The 22,632-nt window shown below is 38.9% G+C and overlaps 1 protein-coding gene across 7 annotated transcripts in view; it reads left to right on the forward strand.

Moving 5' to 3' along the window:
• Positions 1 to 22,632, forward strand: part of LOC114478906 (chloride channel protein 2-like) — a 134,723-nt gene that overhangs the window by 97,449 nt on the left and 14,642 nt on the right. For 4 of the 7 annotated variants that reach the window (XM_028472262.1, XM_028472255.1, XM_028472261.1 and 1 more), the window contains exons 13-21: positions 9,149 to 9,304; positions 9,746 to 9,815; positions 9,938 to 10,048; positions 12,941 to 13,154; positions 13,235 to 13,368; positions 13,883 to 14,127; positions 14,478 to 14,589; positions 15,806 to 15,852; positions 17,992 to 18,060. In XM_028472262.1, coding sequence (XP_028328063.1) covers positions 9,149 to 9,304; positions 9,746 to 9,815; positions 9,938 to 10,048; positions 12,941 to 13,154; positions 13,235 to 13,368; positions 13,883 to 14,127; positions 14,478 to 14,589; positions 15,806 to 15,852; positions 17,992 to 18,060 — 1,158 coding nt within the window. The remainder of the gene's footprint in view (positions 1 to 9,148; positions 9,305 to 9,745; positions 9,816 to 9,937; positions 10,049 to 12,940; positions 13,155 to 13,234; positions 13,369 to 13,882; positions 14,128 to 14,477; positions 14,590 to 15,805; positions 15,853 to 17,991; positions 18,061 to 22,632) is intronic. The other 3 variants (XM_028472256.1, XM_028472260.1, XM_028472259.1) reach the window with 2 other exon arrangements.

A 22,632-nucleotide genomic window follows, 5' to 3' on the forward strand; every position in this document is an offset into this window, starting at 1 on the left:
TATGAAGCTCAAAGTCCCAAAGCTGCAATCATAAGCAGTGTTATGTATTGTCAACAAAAAACAAAAGGCTGTACCACTTCTATTTCTAGTGTCTCAAGCCCTTGCAGCCTCATACACTCCATCACTTGACAGGTGACGTCAGTGAAGTCAATGAGGGCTCAAGGCAGTGAGTGTGAGGGTGGACATTAGGATTGGGCCTATAAAAGCTCATTGTAGACTTTCCACATGAAGTCTGCACCACCTACAGTCTGCCCGAGTATGTTTAGGCTTTTAGTTCAATTTGTTTAGCGGACACGCCATACGCAGAGTTTGAGATTCTTGCCAAAAAGTGGGGACAAAAGACAAACAGAATTAAATATATAGACCGTGTCGAGATTTGCTCCGACTACAATCTGTGTAACATATACAATAATGCAAAAATGATTAGTAACATAGTTGATAATATTGTTAAATGTTGTAAATTCATGATAAAATCCGGCCGGTGGCCGCTTTCTGCTTAATTTTTGCTGCAGTACCATACATGCACGCACTACACCCTGCTGGGTGTAGTGTCGCTTTACCATTTACATTGTGAAGAAGAATTGTGCAACAGAAGAAGAACCAACCTGAAGTCTCAAAAGTTTGGGACCATTTTGCTGAAAACTTATACAAGTATTTTTTAAAGGAGGGGATCATGTAAAAATCACTTTTTCAAGCTTTATATCATGTCAGTGTTTCATTTCTTCCTTTCTGAGATTGATTCATATTCATTTGGAAGATGTCATTTTGTGGTGCTTTAAAAAACCAACACAGAACTACAAAAGTGTGAATGAGTAAAAAATACTTTTATTTTACATTTTTTCACCATCTACGGCTTTAATCAGAGATGGCAAAAGTACTAGTCTTCAGTACTCAAAAGTATAGGTGAATGAATAAAAAAATACTCTGGTAAAAGGAAAAGTATTGAAGTTGCCCCTTACTTGAGTAAAAGTAAAAAAGTACTTTTTTAAGAACTTGTAGAAAACTGTTACATGGAAACAAGTTAAATCTGTTACTCTTTAGGAACAAAATAAAAAATGTAAGTGGAATGTGTCAAGAAAAACATTTTTAAAAACTTGAAAATGTTAACCAATAACATAAAACTAAGAGACCTGCCTAACAGAAAAAAAGCTCAAACTACCAAACTTTTGCGTCTTTTTACGTCATGACATCTTCAAAGGTTGTAAAAGTAACAAGCCCATTTTTAAAATGTAAGGAGTAGAAAGTAAATTATTTATAAAGCGCTTTTTACAAATAAAATCAAAGTGCTGTACAGAGCTGTGGATAAATTAATCCAGCAGGTGCAACAGCATAAAAGAATAATAAAACATGGGTGCATTTACATCATAGGAGCAACATCATAAAAGGATAATAAAAAAAATAAAAATCCAGTTAACGAAAAGCTTCTTCAACAGTTTAAGTGTCCACACAGTTGAGCTCCCGGAGAGACTGGTTCAGATATTTGTTTAAAAACGTAAGGATGTACTCAAGTACAGACACCAGAAAAAAACTACTCAAGTACAGTAACAAAATATGGCTTTAATACAGAAGTTTAAAATTAAATCAAACAGAATATCATTGTAAATTATTAAATATGATTTTAAATCGATACAAATGACAATAGAATCATTGTCTTCTTACGTGTTTAATGTGTACTGTACTTTTTAATTAGATGATCACAGTTTAAATGTGTTTAAAACCATCAGTAATATGCCTATATAAGCATACGTGCTTATCCATTGCCTCTCGTTTACAGCATGGAATGCCCACTCATTTAGGATACAGCAATTTGGTGCGTGCACGGAGGACAAGAATACAGTGGATGGAACCAGCAGCACAGCGTCACACAGCACAGCTTCTTCCTCCGTTCATTTAAATTTAATATTTAGTGCTGAGTTCAGCAAACTATTCATCAAAACGCTCACAAGTTACCTATTATTTAATCGTGAGTTACTGCAACGTCTTTTTAAAATGCTGGCTGGAGTTAAAAAAAAACCAAAAAGAAACGGTGATCTCATCAAACTCACATAATCAGTGTGTGATCATACATGCTTCAGTTGGTCTCTATGATAAATTGACTACATAACGCCATCTTTAACCCTTTTACTATTTTTAAAATGTTGAAACCACAAGAATCTTCTGAAGTTATTTTATTCTACTAGTACAGTGCCCGTCAGAAGTATGCATTCATGTGGGAGCATAAGTAAGGCAAGGCAAATTTATTTGTATAGCGCATTTCATACTCAAGGCAACTTAATGTGCTTTACATGATAAAACATTCAATTGTTTAAAATCAGTAAAAATCAATTAAAATCATCAGTAAAAATCAATTAAAATCATCAGTAAAATCAATTAAAATCATCAGTAAAATCATCATGACATCAACAACATGACTAAAAATCTCTCTCTCAATCATATGCAGTAGAGAAAAAAAGTGCCTTTAACTTTGATTTAAAAATGTTCACATGTGATGCTGACTTCAGCAGTTGTCAATTATAGCCAGATGAGTATGTGTTTGAAGGTTGGATGTACAAAAAGGGATACATTCTCTGTAGTGTTATAAATGGTTTATTTGCGGGTGCAAAGTAGCGTGTGTGATTTCCCTGGTTAAATTTTATTGGACATGTTCATGATGAATGTGTTTGTTTTTTTTATACTCATTTTTATAAAATTTTTTTGTTTGTATTTTTCTGTAATGTATGTTTTTGGAGTCATTATGTGTATTTTTGTATCTTTCTGTTGTCTTTTTGTATATTTATTGTTTTGTTTTTTTGTCATTGTAGTGATTCTGGAATCATTTTATTTTTTTTTTGTAGTTTAGTGCATTTCTGTTGTCATTTTAGTGTATTTTTAGTCATTTTCATGTTTTTGTTGTCGTTTGATGTATTTTTCTGTAATGGATGTTTTTTGGAGTCATGTGTATTTTTGTATCTCTCTGTTGTCTTTTTGTGCATTTTTTTCTGTAATTATTGTTTTTTGTTGCCATTGTAGTGTAATACTGGAGTAATTTTATAAATATTTATTTTTTGTGTATTTTGAGTCACTTTCATATTTCTTGCTGTTTGGTGTATTTTTCTGTAATGTATGTTTTTTGGAGTCATTTTGTGTGTTTTTGGAGCCTTTTTGTATATTTTTGGGCATTTCCGTTGTTTTGTGTACTTCCTGTATAAATATTGTTTAGTTTTTTGTGTGTAACTCCACTTCCTCCGTGTGTTCTCCCTTACACACGCGTCATGCACATAATGTGTGTGTGTCTACGTCTGTCTCCTCCATGCGTTATCTCTCTCACACGTGCGCGCGTCATGCACATAATCGTCAGGTTGTTGAGATTCAAAAAAAAAAAAAAGAGAGAGAGACCCGAAAGTACCACGAAAAATAAACGTTTTGCAACGCCAAAGTCGCAACTCTCTCTCTAAACGGCTGTGTGCGTTCACCATATGCATCCCGGTGTAGTGCAAGCGTGCTCAGCCATGTGTGTGTTTGCATTGTAGCTGCTAGCATCTTTCTTAGTTCATAGAATAATATAAGAAGAAACACTCACCCTTGTGCAGAACAAACAATAATCATAGTGTAACCATGTTGTGGACCCAGCCACTCACAAAAACGTTACATTCCTCTGTCTGAATAACCAGATAGTTTGTGATATAATCGGCTCATGACTGTCAGCACAGCCGCCACCCACAGTCATGAGACGAAGGAGGAAGTGAAGTCTGTGCCCGGAGATTTAAAGGAAGTTTGGAATCACGGGATAAAATAAAATAACCATGAAATATTAACTTAAATGACTTTTAGCAGTTCATTAAGAGTTTCTGGTCTTTGGAGAGAGCAGACGTGTTTTGATTCGCTCCGATAACACGACCTTGGCTACAGCTGACTACAGCTGAACAGCCTGAAAAATTGGGCCCAAGACTGAAGGAAAATGGTGAAAAAACCGCAGGGAGGCCCTCTTCCAAACCCAATTCGGGTTTGGAAGAGGTCAAGGAGATGATACGCGAGGGTCTACGAAACCTATCTGCCGAGATAAAGTCGTTGGAAAAGACGCTGGAAAACTCACTGGAAAACCTACAAAGCGAAGCAAAGGTACTGAAAGAAAAGAATGAAAGAAATGCTGAAGAGATAAAATTGTTGAATGCCAGGGTTGAACAGCTGTAACAAAAGGAAAGAGAGAAAGATGTCATCATCACAGGCCTAAAGATAAAACCCAGTAGTTACGCGAGTGACGAAGAAACAAAATCGATTGAACAACAGGTCATTGACTACCTGGAGTCGAAGGACATTGTCCTGAACCCTGACAACATCAACTCCTGCCATCTCCTGCCAAAGAAAAATGATAACAGAGCTGTAAAAATAACCTTCACGAATATGAAATTCAAAGGAGAACTACTGAAGCAAGGAAGAAAGCTGAAGGAAACGAAGATTTTTATTAATGAAAGCCTGACAAAAAAAAATGGAAGGCATGCCAAATAAAAAAAGGAGGAAAGATTTTAAAGACGTGGACAAGGAACTGCAGGATTTACATCACACCACTGGGAGAAGAGAACGGAAAACCAATCCTCATCAAAACGATGAAAGACTTGGGAAAATACGAAGGATCCACGTAAATAACAACATTACTGATGGTAATCATGGATATGGACCCAGATCTATATAAACACTGGAAACAAAACTCAGACTGTGATTATTTTACGGAGACTGAATTAAATGGGGAAACCAAGAGTAAAAAAGGTCTGTCATTTATTCATTTCAATTGCTAGGTGGTGGGGTGATTAAGGATTACATTAAATTTAAATTCAAAGTGTTTATTGTCATATGTGCAGTTAGAAACATGTTTTCCTGTACAATGAAATTACTACCTTGCTTATGAACTAAGATATAATAATGTGTTTATACAAGTTAAATCTAACAGTGGAAAATACAACACTGCCAATAGAACTAACAACAGCTGGATTAACCTTGATGTAGAGACAAAACAAGCTGCAAACTTGTGTGTCCGAAAGAGACATTCCCGAGTGGTGACATTATGGATGAAAAGGGAAAAACCTTCCAAACACCTTCGAAAGAGGAACTATTCTTGAACTGGAGGAATGCTAACAACGTCTGGCAGGGAACAAGGCCAACACGAACAACGATAGAGAGGAGGAGGAATAAAAAAAAAATTTAAAAAAAAACAACACTGACTACAGATGAGAATTCACAAAAAAGGACTGTTCAGAACAACTCAAGAATGTTTGACCAGAGAGACATGTAAACCCATGTAAATTTGCGATGGTAAAACAGGGGACGGGACCCAGATAAGCAAACTGCTTCTCTCGTCTCCTTTTTCGGCATGTACAAAAAAAAAAAAAAAAAAAAGTGAATGTAACCATGTCGGAAATAAATAAAAACGTTTTTAATATTGACCTTTTTTTTTTTTAACCTAAACAAACTGCGACAAAGTGACGTCATGAACCCAGAAGTAGCGCTCTCAATACCGCGCTTTTACCGAGGGAGCCGTAATTATAAAATTATAGTTTTGATCGTTTTGCTTCACCAAATTAATTCAAAATAACAGATACACACACTATTTGGAACCCATTGACTAAGTTTCAGGTCGAACTCACACCGCGTCGGGGAGATACAGTATTTGCTCCACACACACACACACACACAGAAGTTTCTTGCTTTTATAGATAAATTTTTCTTTATCTTGTCAGTAACAGATGATGTCACATCCTGTTGGCATCAGCATTGATTTCTATTGGCTGTTTATTCAGAGTAAAAGCTGCAGGGCATGCGCCCTCACTTCTCTGATCATGAAATCTGTGATCAATCTTGTTGATCTTTAGAAGTTTTAACATTTAAGTAGTAGGGCTTACTGGTTGCAATTAAAATTTTTACTTGTAGGAATTACATTTAAAACATTGAATTTTGCATATGTGGGAGTTACATTGAATATCATATATATATATATATATATATATATATATATATATATATATATATATATATATATATATATAAATTAAATTCCAGATATCTCAACTTACATTCTTAGTAGTTACAATCCCAAGCTTACATATCAGTTATTTAATTATAACTAGTCAGAATTGAATTTCAGATATCTACAATTCAGTTTCAGATATCTGGAATGGAAGAAAAACTGTCGATATCCACAATTAAAATTATTAGCAGGAATATTTTGTAACATGTTTTTGCCAACATGTGCATTTTATCCCATTAATTCCAATAGCATGCAATATAATGCTACACAACTCAATAATGTCCATTTAATAATGTCAATGTCCAATCAAAGCCTTTGTGACTTTATTATGGCATTGTTCCTTTTATTCAGTCACGTTCAAAGTCGATCATGTTGAAGCCAAAACAAAACAAAACAAAAAACTATCCCCCTAGTTTCTAGTCTGAATGTGTGCAGGGAAGCAAAACCGCTGATGAGGCTTCTTGTGGTTGCATCTGTCAATTTTTCCATGCATGGTTTTTTCATCCATTCATGAAATTAAATAAGATGGGGCAAAAAAAAACAAAACAAATGAAAGCAGAAAATCATCTGAACTAAGACTGTTATATTATACAGTATTTTACCTTCATATATCTGAAGTTTGAGCTGTGGCTGCTCAGCAGGAATCACTGCAGCTCGATAGATAAATATATAATTCAGCTCTTTATTTCACTGCTATGGAGGCAGCAGCACCTGGGAACGTGGCATTTGATACCTCTGTATTTAGAACAATGCACGTGTTCACAGCAGGTACAGTAGGTGTAACATTAACCCTGTAGAGTGGCTTAGTGTGTATGAGCAGTAATGTTCCTGTATGTTTCTGACAGGCTGCTGTTTGATAGAAACACTCCAGGATCAAACCCTTCTAGCTAAAATATTTAATGATTGAATGCTTAGAGTTAAATTACAGAGTTTAAACAAAGTTCAGGGTAAGTACAAATATTAAGTCCTTCCAGCCAAAGAGAGAGGATGAATCACCAAACAGAGCTCCAGCTCATAAAGGCATCATGGGACTCTTTATCACCTTACCCCGCTTCTGCAGAAACCTGAAGGTTTATATCTGGTAGTTTACCAAAAGTGATCTAATAATAATAATATTAATACGTTTTATTTAAAGGCACCTTTCAAGTTACCCAAGGTCACCGTACAGAAAAACTGGTTACAAAAAACCAGTAGAGAACAGCAAAATAAGGTGGACAATAATGGAAGTTCAGTGGAATAATGTTGGTCAGAGAGAGAAGGCAAGTTTAAACAAATGGGTTTTGAGTTGGGATTTGAAAGTGGTGAGTGTGTGTGTGTTTCGGAGGTCAGGAAAGAGTGAGTTCCAGAGTTGTGGAGCAGATCGACTGAAAGCTCTGCTCCCCAAATCTAAAGCAACACTATAGCTAATGTAAAGGTATGATGCAAACTCTGTGCAGTGGTTATACAAAAGTGATAAAGAAACATGACTCAAAGTCTGCATGTATTTAAACGCCTGAATGACAATGCAATGACCAATGTTCACAGATTTAAAAATGCCATAAATCTTCAACCACATTATTGTTTAAACACATTTTGTCCACTAATCAGCAAAATAAATGACACTGATGGTCGTTTGATTACAGCACCAGCTCATTGATGATATACTGTAGAGGGAGGAAATATTTGCATCATCCTATACACAACAGCGGGTGTGTTCCGGGGGGGTGAGGGTGGATGTTGATTCAAAAGTTCAAAAAATACAGTTCTTAATATAATGTTCCATAAAACGCAGTGACTGTACAAAATATATATTAATTAAATTGTTATTTTTAAAGGGGGGGTATCATGTTTTTTTCAGCCACATAGTACCATTCTATATCATACTCAAATAACTATGCTACCCACATTTTTTGGGAAAATGCAGCAAATATTAAAAAAAAAAAAAACTTAAAAGAAATGTCCTTCTGTAACGCACAGTTCATGACGCTTCGATTTAGCCTCTCTCTCTTTAAGAAAATCCAAGCTTGTCTGACGTGCCCATGAGCACGCCCCCTTCAGTACTCAAACACGCATGGATGTTGTTTACTTCGTCGGAGAAGTGATCTCTCCACTGGCACAGGCACACACACACTCACACTGTTCACCCGCAGTGTGCAAAAAGTGAAGCCACTCCAGCGCTCTGCCAGCTGGGACGCCACGGGGAAGCCGTGACACACTTTTTCTTGAGCCCCCCGGTCTCAGCTCTGCTTCCCCGACACAGAGCCTCTGCCTAGCTCGCTGCGCGCGCCCCAGCGATTACGAGATACACACACACGCACACGGACGGTCCTCCCGGGGCAGGCTGCCCCCGGCCGGACACTTTGTAATTGGTTCTGGTGAGCCCACAGGCTGCCTCTAACTTGGCCAACTGTGTTGTGTGCTCAAAGCCAGCAAAGGCTCAATCCATAGTGATGATGTCATCATCTCTAAAATTTCATAAAATTGCCCGCTCCCGGTGGACAATTTTATGAAATAATTCATTAATGGTATCATTGCAGTCCAAACAAATCCAACGTTGAACACCTCTGAACCAAGCAGCAGCCATGTTGAAAGTCTCAGGTCAATCTGAGTCTGATTCGCAGAGATACAGACAGACAGAGCTCCCTTGCTTTATAGATAGATTCAATTGTCCACTGGGGAATGAAGGGGTGTATGTCCTGTTTTTGTGCAACCCATGATTCAAAGATGGAATAATATGAGAAGTAGCAGGTCTGAGATCCCAAAGAGCTTGATGGTATTGTAGATCAGTGGTTCTCAAACTTTTTTGGCTCAAGTACCCCCTTTTGTCCGACTATAACATTTTGTTTACAGTTCTTTCTCTCTCAAGTACCCCCTGTAGTGCCATTGCGTACCCCAAGGGCCACACAGACCCCCATTTCACGCTGTTTTAGATTATAGGTTTGAGCTCATTGGTAGATCTATATTTCTAGTGAAGATGTGTTAATATGGCTTTGTTTAATTTTAAGAAAGTCCCAAAGATCAATAGAAAGCCATTAAGAGAAATGTGTTTTGTGTAGATCAGGGGTCGGTAAACTATGTGTGTCATTGTGGGCAAACAGCAGTGTTGTAGGTGCAGAAGCACTTATGACAAGCTTTTATGGCACCATTCTTTTATCCATTTTGTCTCATCAGCTAACGCAGCATGAATCCCTGGTCGCACTATTTGACAACCGCACATGGTGCCGTCAGGGCGTGGCGGAGGAGTTTGACTACATCAGCCACCACCATGCCTGGAAGCACCCCCAGGTCAACCTCTTCATCACACTCATCCTTTTCATCATCATGAAGGTAAGGCTTGGCCATGGATTCTTGGGAAATTGCATAAGAAAAGTGTTATCAGCTCAATGACCAATTAGGAGAAAAAAGTAGATTTGATAACTGTTATATACAGTATACTGTAAATCGATGCTCGTCCATGCTTTTTAGACAGGAATGCAAGCTCTCCGCAGGCATTTTACTCTGAAGATTTCTTTTTTTCTTTGTGAGTTTTTTCTCTCTCATCATGTATTCTCAGACTGTTGTGCAATGTTGAGCTTTAGCTCATTCAAGGGTTTTACAGCTGCTGCAGGGCTCAGAGTTCTCATCTCTGGATCAAGCGTTGTATGGCAGAAATTGGTTTTGGTTTTGTAACTTTATGCACTGTAATGTACTGTTGTTTCATACGTGTCTGTCTGATGTGTCAAAAGGGATTTTCTAATAATTTCTCACCCATTGTTCTTTCTCTTTCAGTTCTGGATGTCTGCAGTGGCCACCACTATGCCTGTTCCCTGTGGAGCCTTCATGCCAGTGTTTCTTATCGGTTAATGAAACTCACACAATTTCTCCAATAATTGCTTTCCTATCATCTTCCACAATGGCTCCCTGACATTTGTGTGTGTGTGTGTGTCTGTGTGTCTGTGTGTGTCTGTGTGTGTCTGACAGGTGCAGGATTTGGCAGGCTTGTTGGAGAGATCATGGCAGTTATGTTTCCTGATGGAATACAGGTTGATGGCACAGTGTATCCAATAGTTCCTGGAGGTTATGCTGTAGTTGGTGAGTGGATAAACCTTGTGAGCTACCCTGTTTTTATAAAACTCATTCTTTAATATAAAATTTCAAAAATAAACATTGCAGACCCTATGGGCCGTATTCTCCGGTCTGGACTTAAGCCTTTTTTTTATCTCCTGCGCATATACTAATGACCGATTAATGTTTGTTTGTGTGGAAAGCCTGATTTTATTAACTTCTTGCATTCAAAAATGATCAGGGCATTAGCCCTCATCATCTGTCATCAATACAGTACCTGTGAGATCTAAAGCGTTACGTAGTGTGATGCGCTGGAGGTTTGAGGGGAATAATGCAAGGTATAGTGTCTGTGATGCTGCAGAGCATCCTGCTCTAATGCAGAAAAGACAGATGTTTACTGTGAAACGGACCCATTGGCTTCCTACATAATACACAGTCTTCAATATAAACTGTTGAAAGTCTTATGGAGCTGATGTGAGCGAGCCAGAACTGGGGGAACAGTTTTGGGTCCACCTTCTTATGCGCATTTTACCAACCTCTGCAAATGACAGCTTGTTTCACATATTTACTCTGTAGTGGATCAAACCGTGGATTCATATTGGACATAGAATGAAAATAGTTGGACAAAAGTCTGACCAGTGTGAACATACTGTAGGTCTGAGATCTGTCAGAGTTTAATTTACCAAGCAGCAGCAGAGGTGCAGCACCCATCATCCACTCAGGAAAAGGAGTGGATGGCATGGATAAAATATAGTGAAATCTAACACATTTTTCCCATCTAGAACTGTTAAATTTGTATATGTGAACATATTGAACCCCCAGCCACCCCTGTGGCAGTGTCAGTTTGTCAAGAGATTCTTTCTGGGAGTCTTGTTTGCAATATTATATGTCTGTGTGGCTTAAATTGTCCAAAAGTCCAAACTTCTAGTGCAGTACAATGTTTCACCTTCCCAGGGCGCTGCACTTATTCCTGGTTCATAAGCGCATAAAGCCATATTTGAATGGGAACGCCGACATTTCAGGATTGCTCCATTCAGAGTGCATAACTAAGACGAAGGCGTGCAGTGACTGATTTAAGTACAGGGAAAGAATAGAGCGCAGCCAAAAACATCGCTGCTGTGCTGCTACTGTCTCACACGCATTGGAGAATAGAGCCCTCCAAGCCTTCTAACAAAACAAGATAGTTCTATCAAAAAGCAGCGATGGATTATTCATTATTCAAGGTGTGATCAGATTCAGGCTGGATTTTGTGATAAATAAGCATCTTTACCCGAAGCACTGAGTGGTGATCTTGCCTATTTGCCACAGGCACCGATGTCAAACAAGCACTGCATACCATAGATCAGGGGTCACCAACGCGGTGCCCGCGGGCACCAGGTCGCCCGTAAGGACCAGATGAGTCGCCCGCTGGCCTGTTCTAAAAATAGCTCAAATAGCAGCACTTACCAGTGAGCTTTTATATATATATAGATTTATTTATTTAGCTATTCTTGTTTAAATCACACTTACATGTAACTTAGAAATGACAATACATATATATAAACACTTAAAATGTAAAGTGTTTTTTGTGTTTAATACATACTTGCCAACCCTCCCGATTTTCTCCTGATTTCTGCCCGACATTGTCCGGGCGGACCATCCTTCACTGAGCGTCGTTTCCAGCCGGACAATAATAACGATTACACCGCATAAGAAGAGGAAGAAGACTCTTCTTCCTCTTCTTATGCGGTGTAATTATATTATTGTAATAATAATATTGTTGTAATAATAATAACGATTACACCGCATAAGAAGAGGTGTAATCGTTATTATTGTCCGGCCGGAAACGACGCTCAGTGAAGGATGGTCCGCCCGGACAATGTCAGTGAGGAAATCGGGAGAAAATCAAATGCAACCATGTGTAGGGAAGTGTTTCTGTTATGGTTATAGCCGATGTTGTATAGGCTATGTTTAATTTTCCTTTTGTTGATTATTTTTATATTTCAAGCATACATTGCATAGATTGATGGATAATTTATGCAATGTATGCCTTTTTTGTTTAATTTTATGTTATTTATTTTATTTATTCTACTACTACCACCATTTACCATTTGCACGGGTACTGTGGAATTTGTTCTTTACTTTATATGTGTTTTTCAAATAAAAGAACACTGTGAAATTGAATTATTTCATTTTCTCTTTAAAAAGCAAACAACCCCCCCCCCCCCCCCCCCCCCCCGCTCTTTTGAAAATCTCCCTAATTATTATTTAAGTGTGTATCAAAATGGTAGCCCTTCGCATTAATCAGTACCCAAGAAGTAGCTCTTGGTTTCAAAAAGGTTGGTGACCCCTGCCATAGATAATCTTTGTACTTGCTTTGTAGCTTTTTTTGTACAAAGACATATGGCACAATGCACTGAACATATTCAAAACTGATGCATCTTTCCCCGTTTATCCCAGACTACCCATTCAATGCACCCTGCATCAAGAAATCACACAGCCAATAACCACAGGGGTCACTACCATTACCACCATCATTATCAGAATCAACTTTATTCATCCCTGTGGGGCAGTTAGCACAGTTTCATCCCATCCAAGAACATGGAAAGGTAATCACATATAACATGGGGTGACAGGGGTGGGAGAACTGTAGGTCGCCACATGGGCAGCGACCTGTATTTAGATGAAAAGTGGGAAAACAGAAGGAAAAGGAGAGGAGAAAAGGCAGGGCCTAAACTGAGTTCCCTATTGGAAATCACAGTGTAAACTCGGAAAAAACCTCATCAGCGTACATGCACCAAAACAGTCACAACAATAACGGAGGACCAACGAAGGCGTTGAAATATAATCCCAGTTTTAAGTTGTAAACTGAACTAACTCATTGGCTTTCTGTGTGCATGTTCAAGACTTCTCCTTCATTGCACACACTCCTATTCCCAGGTGCTGCAGCACTGTCTGGAGCCGTCACACACACAGTTTCCACTGCAGTCATAGTATTTGAGCTGACTGGTCAGATCTCCCACATCTTGCCTGTGATGATTGCCGTCATCTTGGCCAACGCTGTGGCTCAGGCCCTCCAGCCGTCACTCTACGACTCCATCATTCGCATCAAGAAGCTTCCTTACCTGCCGGAGCTGGGAATGGGACATCACGAGTGAGTTTATGATCTATTCATCTTTCTCTCAAGATATTTTACATCCTCTCAGTTGATTGTCCTGTTTTTTTTAATTTCAGGAAGTATAATATACGTGTAGAGGACATCATGGTCAGAGATGTGCGCTATATCACCCTTAACTCCTCCTATCGAGATTTGCAAGAGATGCTGCTGACTGGTCAGCTGAGAACACTGGCATTGGTTGAATCCAGAGGTAAATATGGAGCCCGGGTTTGAAACACGTAAGGCTGTTTGTTGGTGTCGTACTTGTGCTCTTATGAGAACAAGTGCCTTTTTTGATGGGAAAGCAAGGTACCTTGATGTCACCGGTCGCACGCATACCTCTGTTGGTTTTAGGGAGTGATTTAATCGCCCAATAACGGTTTTATGCACACCGGGTGCCAAAATATCTCTGTACAACAACAAAAAGTTCACTGCAATAGCTCCTCCATGCTGGAGAGTGTTTTTCAGTGCAGTTAGTTGCTTGCACGGTTAGTCCCAATACAATACAACACCCATATAAGAGCATATATGAGGTTTGATAGGTTAGATTGAACTAATCAACCTGACAGAGCAGTTCCTTGACCAACCTGTCTGTTATACACACACACCACCCTTGACTTTAATGCACATCAGGTATAAGTAGCAATCCCTCATAAATGGCTAAAAATGAGTTGTGTTTTTGTTTTTCACTTGGATCATCAAGTATCCTCTCTTATTTCCCTCAGACTCCATGATCCTGCTGGGCTCCATAGAGCGCCTGCAACTCCAGTCTCTGCTCTCTCAGCAGCTGGGCCGCCAGCGCAGGCTTGAGTACCTCCGGCAACTGGCTCAAGACAATGGCAACCAAGATCACCTGCCCAGTCTGACCACTGACAGCAGTCCTAGCTCAGCCTGCAGCTTCGCCGCACTTAACACCTCAACTAATGCCAGTGCTCGCCAAGGGGTTCGTTTCCTGGTGAGCAACCAAGAGGTGTGAGGCGTCCGGGGGCGCCACAGCTGAGGGTGGGGCGATTGTGTGGCTGGGGTTGGGATCTGGCTGTAGACTGAATGTGGAACAGGCATAGCATGTGACAGGCATATAGTGGTTGGTAAAGGCACAGATGGAGTTTTTGGACTGTACTCATGGTGAGTGTACTTATTGCATAGATAAATTATCTGTATTATTTAAATAACACACACCCTCTGTGTTTCTTTTGTCTGTGCCGTTACCTGTTGTGTCCTGTGCTTCGGCATGCATGTTCTGGTGTTTGCTTTTTATCCCTTTTGTGTCTGCATGTGTACCTTTTTCTTGCTTCCTCTGTTAATATATTTTCCATGTAGATCTCTACAGAGGAGTCATCCTCCTTCAGCCCAGTGGTGTCTAACGTCCATCTTCCTCTGAAATCAGCCTTGAAAACCGTGTCAGTTGTCAGCGACACTGTGACACCTAACAGTACGTATTTTACCTAACCTTCAAAACAAAGAAAAAAAACATAAGGACACAATGAAATAACCTATGTGACGAGAGCGCATTTTGAACCTCAAAATAAAGTATCTTGATAGCATTGATCAGCAGTCTAAATAATTATGCATTGTCAACAAATATCCAACATTGCAGCTTGTATCACACATTTAGCGGTCTACTGGGAAAAAATAATCTAAATTCTGTCAATACCTATAGACTTAACACAGACTAAACAAAGAATTCATTATTATGTTGACATTTTATTTCCCCCTAGCTGAGTCAGCAGATCATTTTGTAGAAAAAATATTGATTGTCATCTTGTGCGTCAATACAAAATATGTTCAAGGACAGAATATACAGCATATTTTTGTTTTATGAGAGTTTATTTACTTTTAGGGGTGCCGAGTAGATAGCAGTGGTTTAAGTCGAGTCAATCCTGCATGTTCTCCAATCAATGGGAACCAACCTCCTATTTTGTTTTTGCTGTTATAAAAGCACATGGCTTCTATCGGAATGTGTCTTGTTTTCTGATCACAAGATCAAGCTATACAATTTTTGAGAGATTAGGAGTGCAGTTGCAGGAGTGCATGTCTTGGAGACGGTACATGTTTGCTACTAGCCATTTCCTTTAGGTATGTGTATATATATATATATATATATATATATATATATATATATATATATTAGGCTTTACACGATCAGGAAAACAGGGCAAAAAATAAGAAGTTTGACAACATTCCTTTAGGTTGAGACTTCTGTTTTTCTATAAAGCCAGTTTGAACAGTAGATCATGGCACCTCTGATTTAAACCATAGGCAATAAATGATTAAAGGCAGAAACATAGGTGCAATATTCCAGAGGGGCAAGTCTCAAGATACTTGCATTGTGTTTTCCAGCCTAGTATATTCATATGATGTTGAAAAGCATGATCCTCCCTGATATTATAATAGAAATAATTTGAGTAATAAGGTTAATATTATCATACAATTTGATTTATTCAGCACAATTACTGATCAAGTAAAAACTAACATTATTCATAAGTGTATGAACATTTTTGGTTAAACATAATTAGAATGAATCTATATCTGGAAATAAAAACTCAAAGGAATGGCCTTTTCAAAATACTGTTGTAGAATAACGCACTACCACTATTCTGTTTGAAAAGCACTAAAATCTGTACTGAATACATTGTTTTCTCTCTGAGGTTCACAGACGCTGTTATGTGCCAACCAGGATAAGGAGCTGCTAGAGGTAAGAAAAGTGTAGGCTTTAATAACTGTCATACATTCTGTGATCAGGAGTGAATTATTCCTCTCTCACCTGCTTCTTTTGTATTTAGCCCCTTCACTGCAAGTTAAGCATGTTGTAAATGCTATAATTATAATTTTTAGTTTGATATAACTAATTCACTGCCAGCCCTTTTCAGAGCAGCCAACCCCACATTGCCAGGCATTTTAGATGATTTTCACTGATTTTTTTTTTTTTAAGACCCACAGAATATTTTGTACTATGACAATCTAGAATCTGATTCTGAAAAATTAGACTCTAGTTTCATTATAAAAAATAATTTTGTTTCTAGCTTGTTTTGTTTTTTTGTAACCAGCAGTTGAATAAAGGCAAGTTTCTCACAAATCACTAGTTTGTGACAAAAACTGAGAAAAACGGCTTTTTTTGAAAAAATCTATTAGTGACTTTGAAGCAATTTTTTTTAGCTTTAGTGACAACTCAACATTAGTTTCCTTTTATAAAACTACAAAAACAACACTGAGACTGGGATTTTGATGGAAAAATTATTATTATTTTGCTATTTAGGTCAGAATTGAATAGATTTCTTACTATATTTTGGCATTCCTCCAAGTCTCTCCCCCCCATCAGTCTTCACACACGCAACTTCCTCCTCCTCCCAGACATGCCGAGTGTCAGCGATTGCCCCATTTTTTGACCGTTTTCCCTCACCATCGCGACACTCAATAGTCCACTTAGGTTCCACACATGCTCTGGTCGAGTGTGAGCTGCTGTGAGTTGCTGGGAGCTTCAGCATCAATTCTCGTAGAGCCATTTTTTTGTCTTGTAAACTCCTTTCCTCTCCCTCTGACCTCTGCCCATCATTAGGGATCTCTCATCCAAAGGTGCGCTGCTACCATCTACCTGGCATCAGTTGATCACTACATCATGGTACAAGCTCGATATTCACAGGAGAGCTTTGTCTCCTAGCAACCCTAGCCGAAAAACACAATTGATGTCTTTAGATGTCTTTGGCAGTCAATGAGTTACAGAAGAAAACCACTAATGCATATGTTAGAGTATGCACTACTCAGCCATAACAAATGTAGCCCCTTCCAATCAAATGTTGGTTTTCAAGAGAAATTTTGGTGATTTTGTGTTGGAGTGAAACTACCTACAACATCTGAAATGCAAACAAAACTTGTGTATTTATATATTTCATTGCAGTAGATTTTGTCAATGTTGAGTATTACAACATTTTGTGAAATTTTCAGTTGAATTTGATATCCAACTACCTGATTGATTAATTAACTGGTGACTTTGAATGTATTGTCATCTTGTGTAATATGGGGACCATTCCATCGCCACCACTCCCCCATACATTCATACCACAATCATCCACACATTCATTGTGTTGTGACAGCAAAGCGAAATAGAAAAGGAGCAAAAAGCAAACAAAAATTAATAACAGAATGAAAAATTAAATTAAATCAATAATATGAATCAAAAATCAATAAGCAAAATACAACTCAATAGCAAAACATTTATACAGTAACATGACAAATGAACACCTTTACGAAAGTACACCTAATAACTATATCTCTAACTCAAATAAGCAGACATTCAATTTCTTTTCATGCTCAGTTATTCTGTTGTTTGTTGCTATAATTGTTTCTAACATATAATGATGATAAACTCTATTCTTAAAGTATTTTATACATACATTTGATATAGTTTTAGCTTTAAAAATACACATTTTACTCAACAGAATAATCATATTCAATTGAAATTTTATTTTCCTGATTTGCAGTCATGACCGAATTCTATTCTAACCTGATAGTAAAAGTTTAATCAGTCAGAAAAACACTGCTTTTTTAACACTACATCAGTAAATCTTTACCAAAATACCATATTAGAAGATGTTTTGTTGTTTTATTTTTTGTTAAGCTGTGCACTTTCCTGTGTCGCATTGAACTTCTTCTGTGACCTTCTGTGGTGCAGTAATTATAACCCTTCAGTAGCACTGTACTCACCTCAGAGATTTTTCTCAGACGAACACAGAATGTGGACCAATGTTGCACTGAATCTATTAAAGGAGATTTGCCTTTTTAATTCACATTATGTTAAAGTTGTGATGTGTTGTCGCCTTCTCTCTCCCATCATTAGAGCCTGACTGAGTCAACTCCTCCCGAAAAAGGAAACCCAAAGCCCAAACGAGTGAGAATCTCAATGGCGGTAAGATTATTGGCCTACCCGAGGGACTGTTGCCTAGTAACCATTGCTTACCACACGTATTATGTTGGTGACACACAGACCAAAACTCTAAATATTTCAGTTGAAAATAGTGAAATGTACATTGTGAATTGGGAACAAAACAAGACTGATCAATTTATATCAAAATCATCATACTATGGTGTTCTGGATTCAGAATCATTCTCAAAATAAACCTTAAAAAAGATTATTTCACATGTTGGAATATAGTTCTGTGGAAAGCCTCAGTTGTGTGTATGTGTGTGGCCTATATGTCCCTATAACACCTGGGCATGCTCTCAATGAGATGATGGATTTTCTCCTGAGGAATCTCATCCCGAACCTGGCAAGAGCCAGATTGATGTGTAGCCCTCCCTCTAACTCGAGTTCTCCACATCGATCTGGGTCTGTGTCTGGTGAATCCTTTCAGAACCGGGGAGGGACATGTAAAGAATACTTGAAGCTAATAGGGCAAAGCGCCTGTCCACCATGATTTGTTTTAGCCAATCACACGGCAGAGACGCTGCTATGGCTACAACAACAACAGGGCTCCACTGGTGAAAACATACGTCCTTACCGTCCAAAAATGCACAAAGCGCCTATTGCTGTTGCTCTTTCAAAAAGGAAATGCTGGATTCTTCTAAAAGTGAGTTTATAGCAGCTTCCACACGTTCATCCTCCTGCGTCGACGTCTTTCTATTTTGATTCGGAGCTATGCTAATAGTGGTAGCCCAGCTAGTTCCTATCCCCGCAACTGCGCATGCGCCAGTTTTGCTTCGACAATTCTGCTTTGTCACACTCGGAATTCCCGCCCTAAACCACAACACTGCCTCATGATTGGTTCGAACCGGTTCAGTTTGCTTACAAAGGGTAAGGGCTGGAGCAGCACAAGAGGGAAGAGAAAATCCATCTTGCTGGCAAGGTTATCTCATCCCAGACCTGGATCAAAGCATCAGTCAACTCCTAGACAGTGTGTGGTGTGGTGTGTGCAATAAGACAGGGAATGTATTCATTTATTATTTTAATGTATTTACTGATGACAAACATTACCATGAGGGAATTAACTGATTTTAACTAGTGCTGTAAAGAGATTAGAAAAATGGTGTGATTAATTAATTATGCTTGGTAATTAATTAATCTATTTTTAGTTGCACCTAAAAAAATGCTGAGAAACACCCTCAACTTGAGGTGTTTTCACTTAAATCACATAATTGTGGCAGATTAAAAGATTGGTATGTAACAAAGGGGCTTTATAAAGTAATTCATTGTTTTTAACAGACTTGCAGCCATTTACATTCCTCTGTATTTGAGACTAGTCCAAAGGGCTGAAGCCACCTTTAGGCTTGACCATCAGGCATTTTGAGATTTCAAGCATTTGACATGCATCCAGCACCTCGAACGTGGCCGGCGTTGGAGTTGGGATTGTTGAACATTTGGGGCATATCGCGGTGCGTCGACCAATCAGGACCTTTCCCCAACCGTGACAAATTCAGAATGAAAAAAGAAACACTAACCGGAGACAGATGGAGTCCTGATAGGAGATGCGAGGGCCGATGCGGGTCAGCAGGTTGTCAAACTGGGCACGGGAGGGACGGAAGTAGCGCTGAAAGTGACTCTTGTCTGAGCGCAGCTCGGGGGAATCTAGAAATGTTCCGAGGCGCAAATAAAGCCAAGCCACTCTCTCGATAATGTAGAGCTGATGAACGGAAGTCGGAGGTGGCGTGTTCAGCAAGGAACTCTACACTTTATTCTCTATTCACCCACACTCTATAGCCCTCTAACATCACAGTACACACCAAATACATCCAACTGGAAAGAGTGCATTCTTAACACAATGTTCCCCACCACTTCACAGTCACTGGGTGAATTATGAACGTAACTGATCGCCACAATATCATCCATTGTATGAACACCACCGGCAACAGAGAAGCCCCTCCCCTAAACTCATTCAACGTGCTCTCTAGGGACGTGAGGCACGATTTTGACACACGAAACGCATTTGGTGTGGACGCAGCATTATTCATTTTGGCTCTGATCCCTGTCATCTTGTCCAGTTTTGGCAACACGGCTTGCTCGGAGCATGTTGCAGATAGTACGAACACTCGGGGAGTGCTATCTGCTACATGTTAAGCATTGAGGTGCTAGTGGGGGCTGCAAAGCCCCCGTTGTCGGCAAACTCATTCTTGCTTGATTTGCACACAACTTGGCTTGTGTTTTCCATCTGGTGTTTTTATAAGTCAAAATTAACCAAAACGAAGCTGAGAAGCTCGGCGGTCTAATGTCTGTGCATCAGTATTATGGGTATACCGGGAACACTTCAAATGAGAAAGGTTCCACGCTGTTTAGAATGCTAAAAAAAAGCAATATTTTTTCCTGTAATTAATTAATAGCAATTAATGCGTTAAAGGTGCAGTTGCTAACTTGGAGGAGAGGGAAAACTTAGCATTAAATTTGAACAAGTACAACTTTCAGATCCCTCCCCCTACCTCTCCACTGCTCTCCTGCCCTGGCTCCAAAGTCCCTCCCCCAGGAGGCTGGTGTGAATATTGCTAAATGGCCAGTAAACCACACAACAAAACCAATAACTACTAATAAAACACCAACCAGTAACTTTAGCATTAGTATCACAAACAAGCTAAATTTAGCCCAACTGCAACATCATGGTAATATAACATACACTACGGAGTACTTGTGTACAAATTACAAATCAAACAGGAGATATATACACATACCATCAGTAGGGAACCAACACTGCTCCCTACAGGAAAGGAGTACACTCCTTACCTTGTCACATTCTTCTTCCTCACTAAAACTTGCCAACTCTGCATCAGTTTTGAGTCCTTCCAGATCATGGAATTCCCTCCACCTCTGAAAAGCCACTCCGATGTTGACTCTCTACTTGTCCCAGGCTCTGTCTAATCCTTTCTTTTTAGTTTTTCTTTCTTCTTGCTTCCTCTTTTTACTCGTCGTCTTTGCCGTGTAAGCTGTTGATGCTAACGGAGGTATCGGCATGAGCTAGCTGAGGAGGAAGGGGGCAGGAGCTGTGATCGACAGCTGTCAGACAGTCCATCAAACACAATCCTGGCTCTGATTGGCTCTTTTTGCTCAGTTGGGGTGGATTCTGGCTAATTGCAGTTGGAGCAGTAGGCGGGACTTAATGAGCCTGTTTTTTTGTTTTGTTTTACAGATTACTAATTTCATGTTATGCTGTCTTTACATAGTGACAATTTTAGCAAATATGACAAAAAGTCACTTTTGTAAGAGTTACCTATTGCACCTTTAAAGTGACAGCCCTAGTTTGAACTTCTTTGCACGTAAAGCTTTAATTTGTGATTCTGTTCAGAAACCTTTTTATGTAAATAGTCCTTCCATCCTGAGAGTAGTCGACATTATGTATGATCCCACTTTATTTTGAAGTTGATACATAAGGCTGACATTACGCTGTCATTATCTGTCATTAGCATGAAAAAGATGACATTAAGGAGGTCATTAAGTGTTGTTGGCTAAATTATGACACCTTTTGCTAAATTCTGACACCTTTGGAGCTATGTTGGCATTTTTTGGGTTAGATGGAGGGATCTAGTGGGGTTAAGTAGAGTTAGGGTAATGACAAGTTCGGGTAACGAGCTTAAAAATGAAGACGTTCCGGTGAAAAAACTAAGAACTGGTGTAAATACGTTGTAAAATGAGACACAGAGTTTACCTTCCTAAAGAGCAGCAGGTTGGGACACAGTTGCACGTTCTGTTAGATTAATAACTGAGATTTTAGCGTCTCCCACAGCGGAAGGAACGATGTAAGTCACCATGAAATATCAGCCAATCACAAGCGCCACAAATATACATTGCTTTAAAAAGGTGTTAAAAAATGTAAAGTCTGTAATAAACACTGTTGGGAACGTTACTTTAAAAAAGTAATTAGTTATAGTGACTCACTACTTGTTCAAAAAAGTAACTGCGTTAGTAACTTAATTACTCTATAATAAAAGTAACTCATTACCAAGGAAAGTAACTATTTGCGTTACTATTAAAAAAAAAAAAAAGTTGATATATGTCAAATAATTCACATTTTTTAGATGTCGTGAGGTGCTTCATTAAATTTGAGTTGCTTACAACGGATGTCGACAAAGTCTTCACTCCTGGATATAATGAACACTTCACATGTAGGTTCTTAATTTAAAGTAGTAATTTAAAGTAGTGTTTATATCGTCACCTTAAAAATGACAACTTTTCATCAGACTGCTCCACGCTCGCCATCTCTGCTGCTTCATCCAATCTGCTGTGTGCGTGTGTGTCGTGTGCTGGCATGTCGCCTTACCCAATCATAATCGCTCACCTTGTTTTTAACCCACCTCCTCACTACAGCTGAGTAAGAAGCCAGGGATGCTTTCGGATAACATTTTAGTCAATCAATGCATGTAACGCACCACATTTAACGTTGAGTAACGATAACGGCGTAAAAGTAATTAGTTAGATTACCCCGTTACTGAAAAACAAACGCCATTACATAATGCCGTTATTTTAAACGCCGTTATTCCAAACACTGGTAATAAACGTGTC

This window comes from Gouania willdenowi, chromosome 17 (assembly GCF_900634775.1).
Source record: "Gouania willdenowi chromosome 17, fGouWil2.1, whole genome shotgun sequence".
NCBI lineage: Eukaryota > Metazoa > Chordata > Actinopteri > Blenniiformes > Gobiesocidae > Gouania > Gouania willdenowi.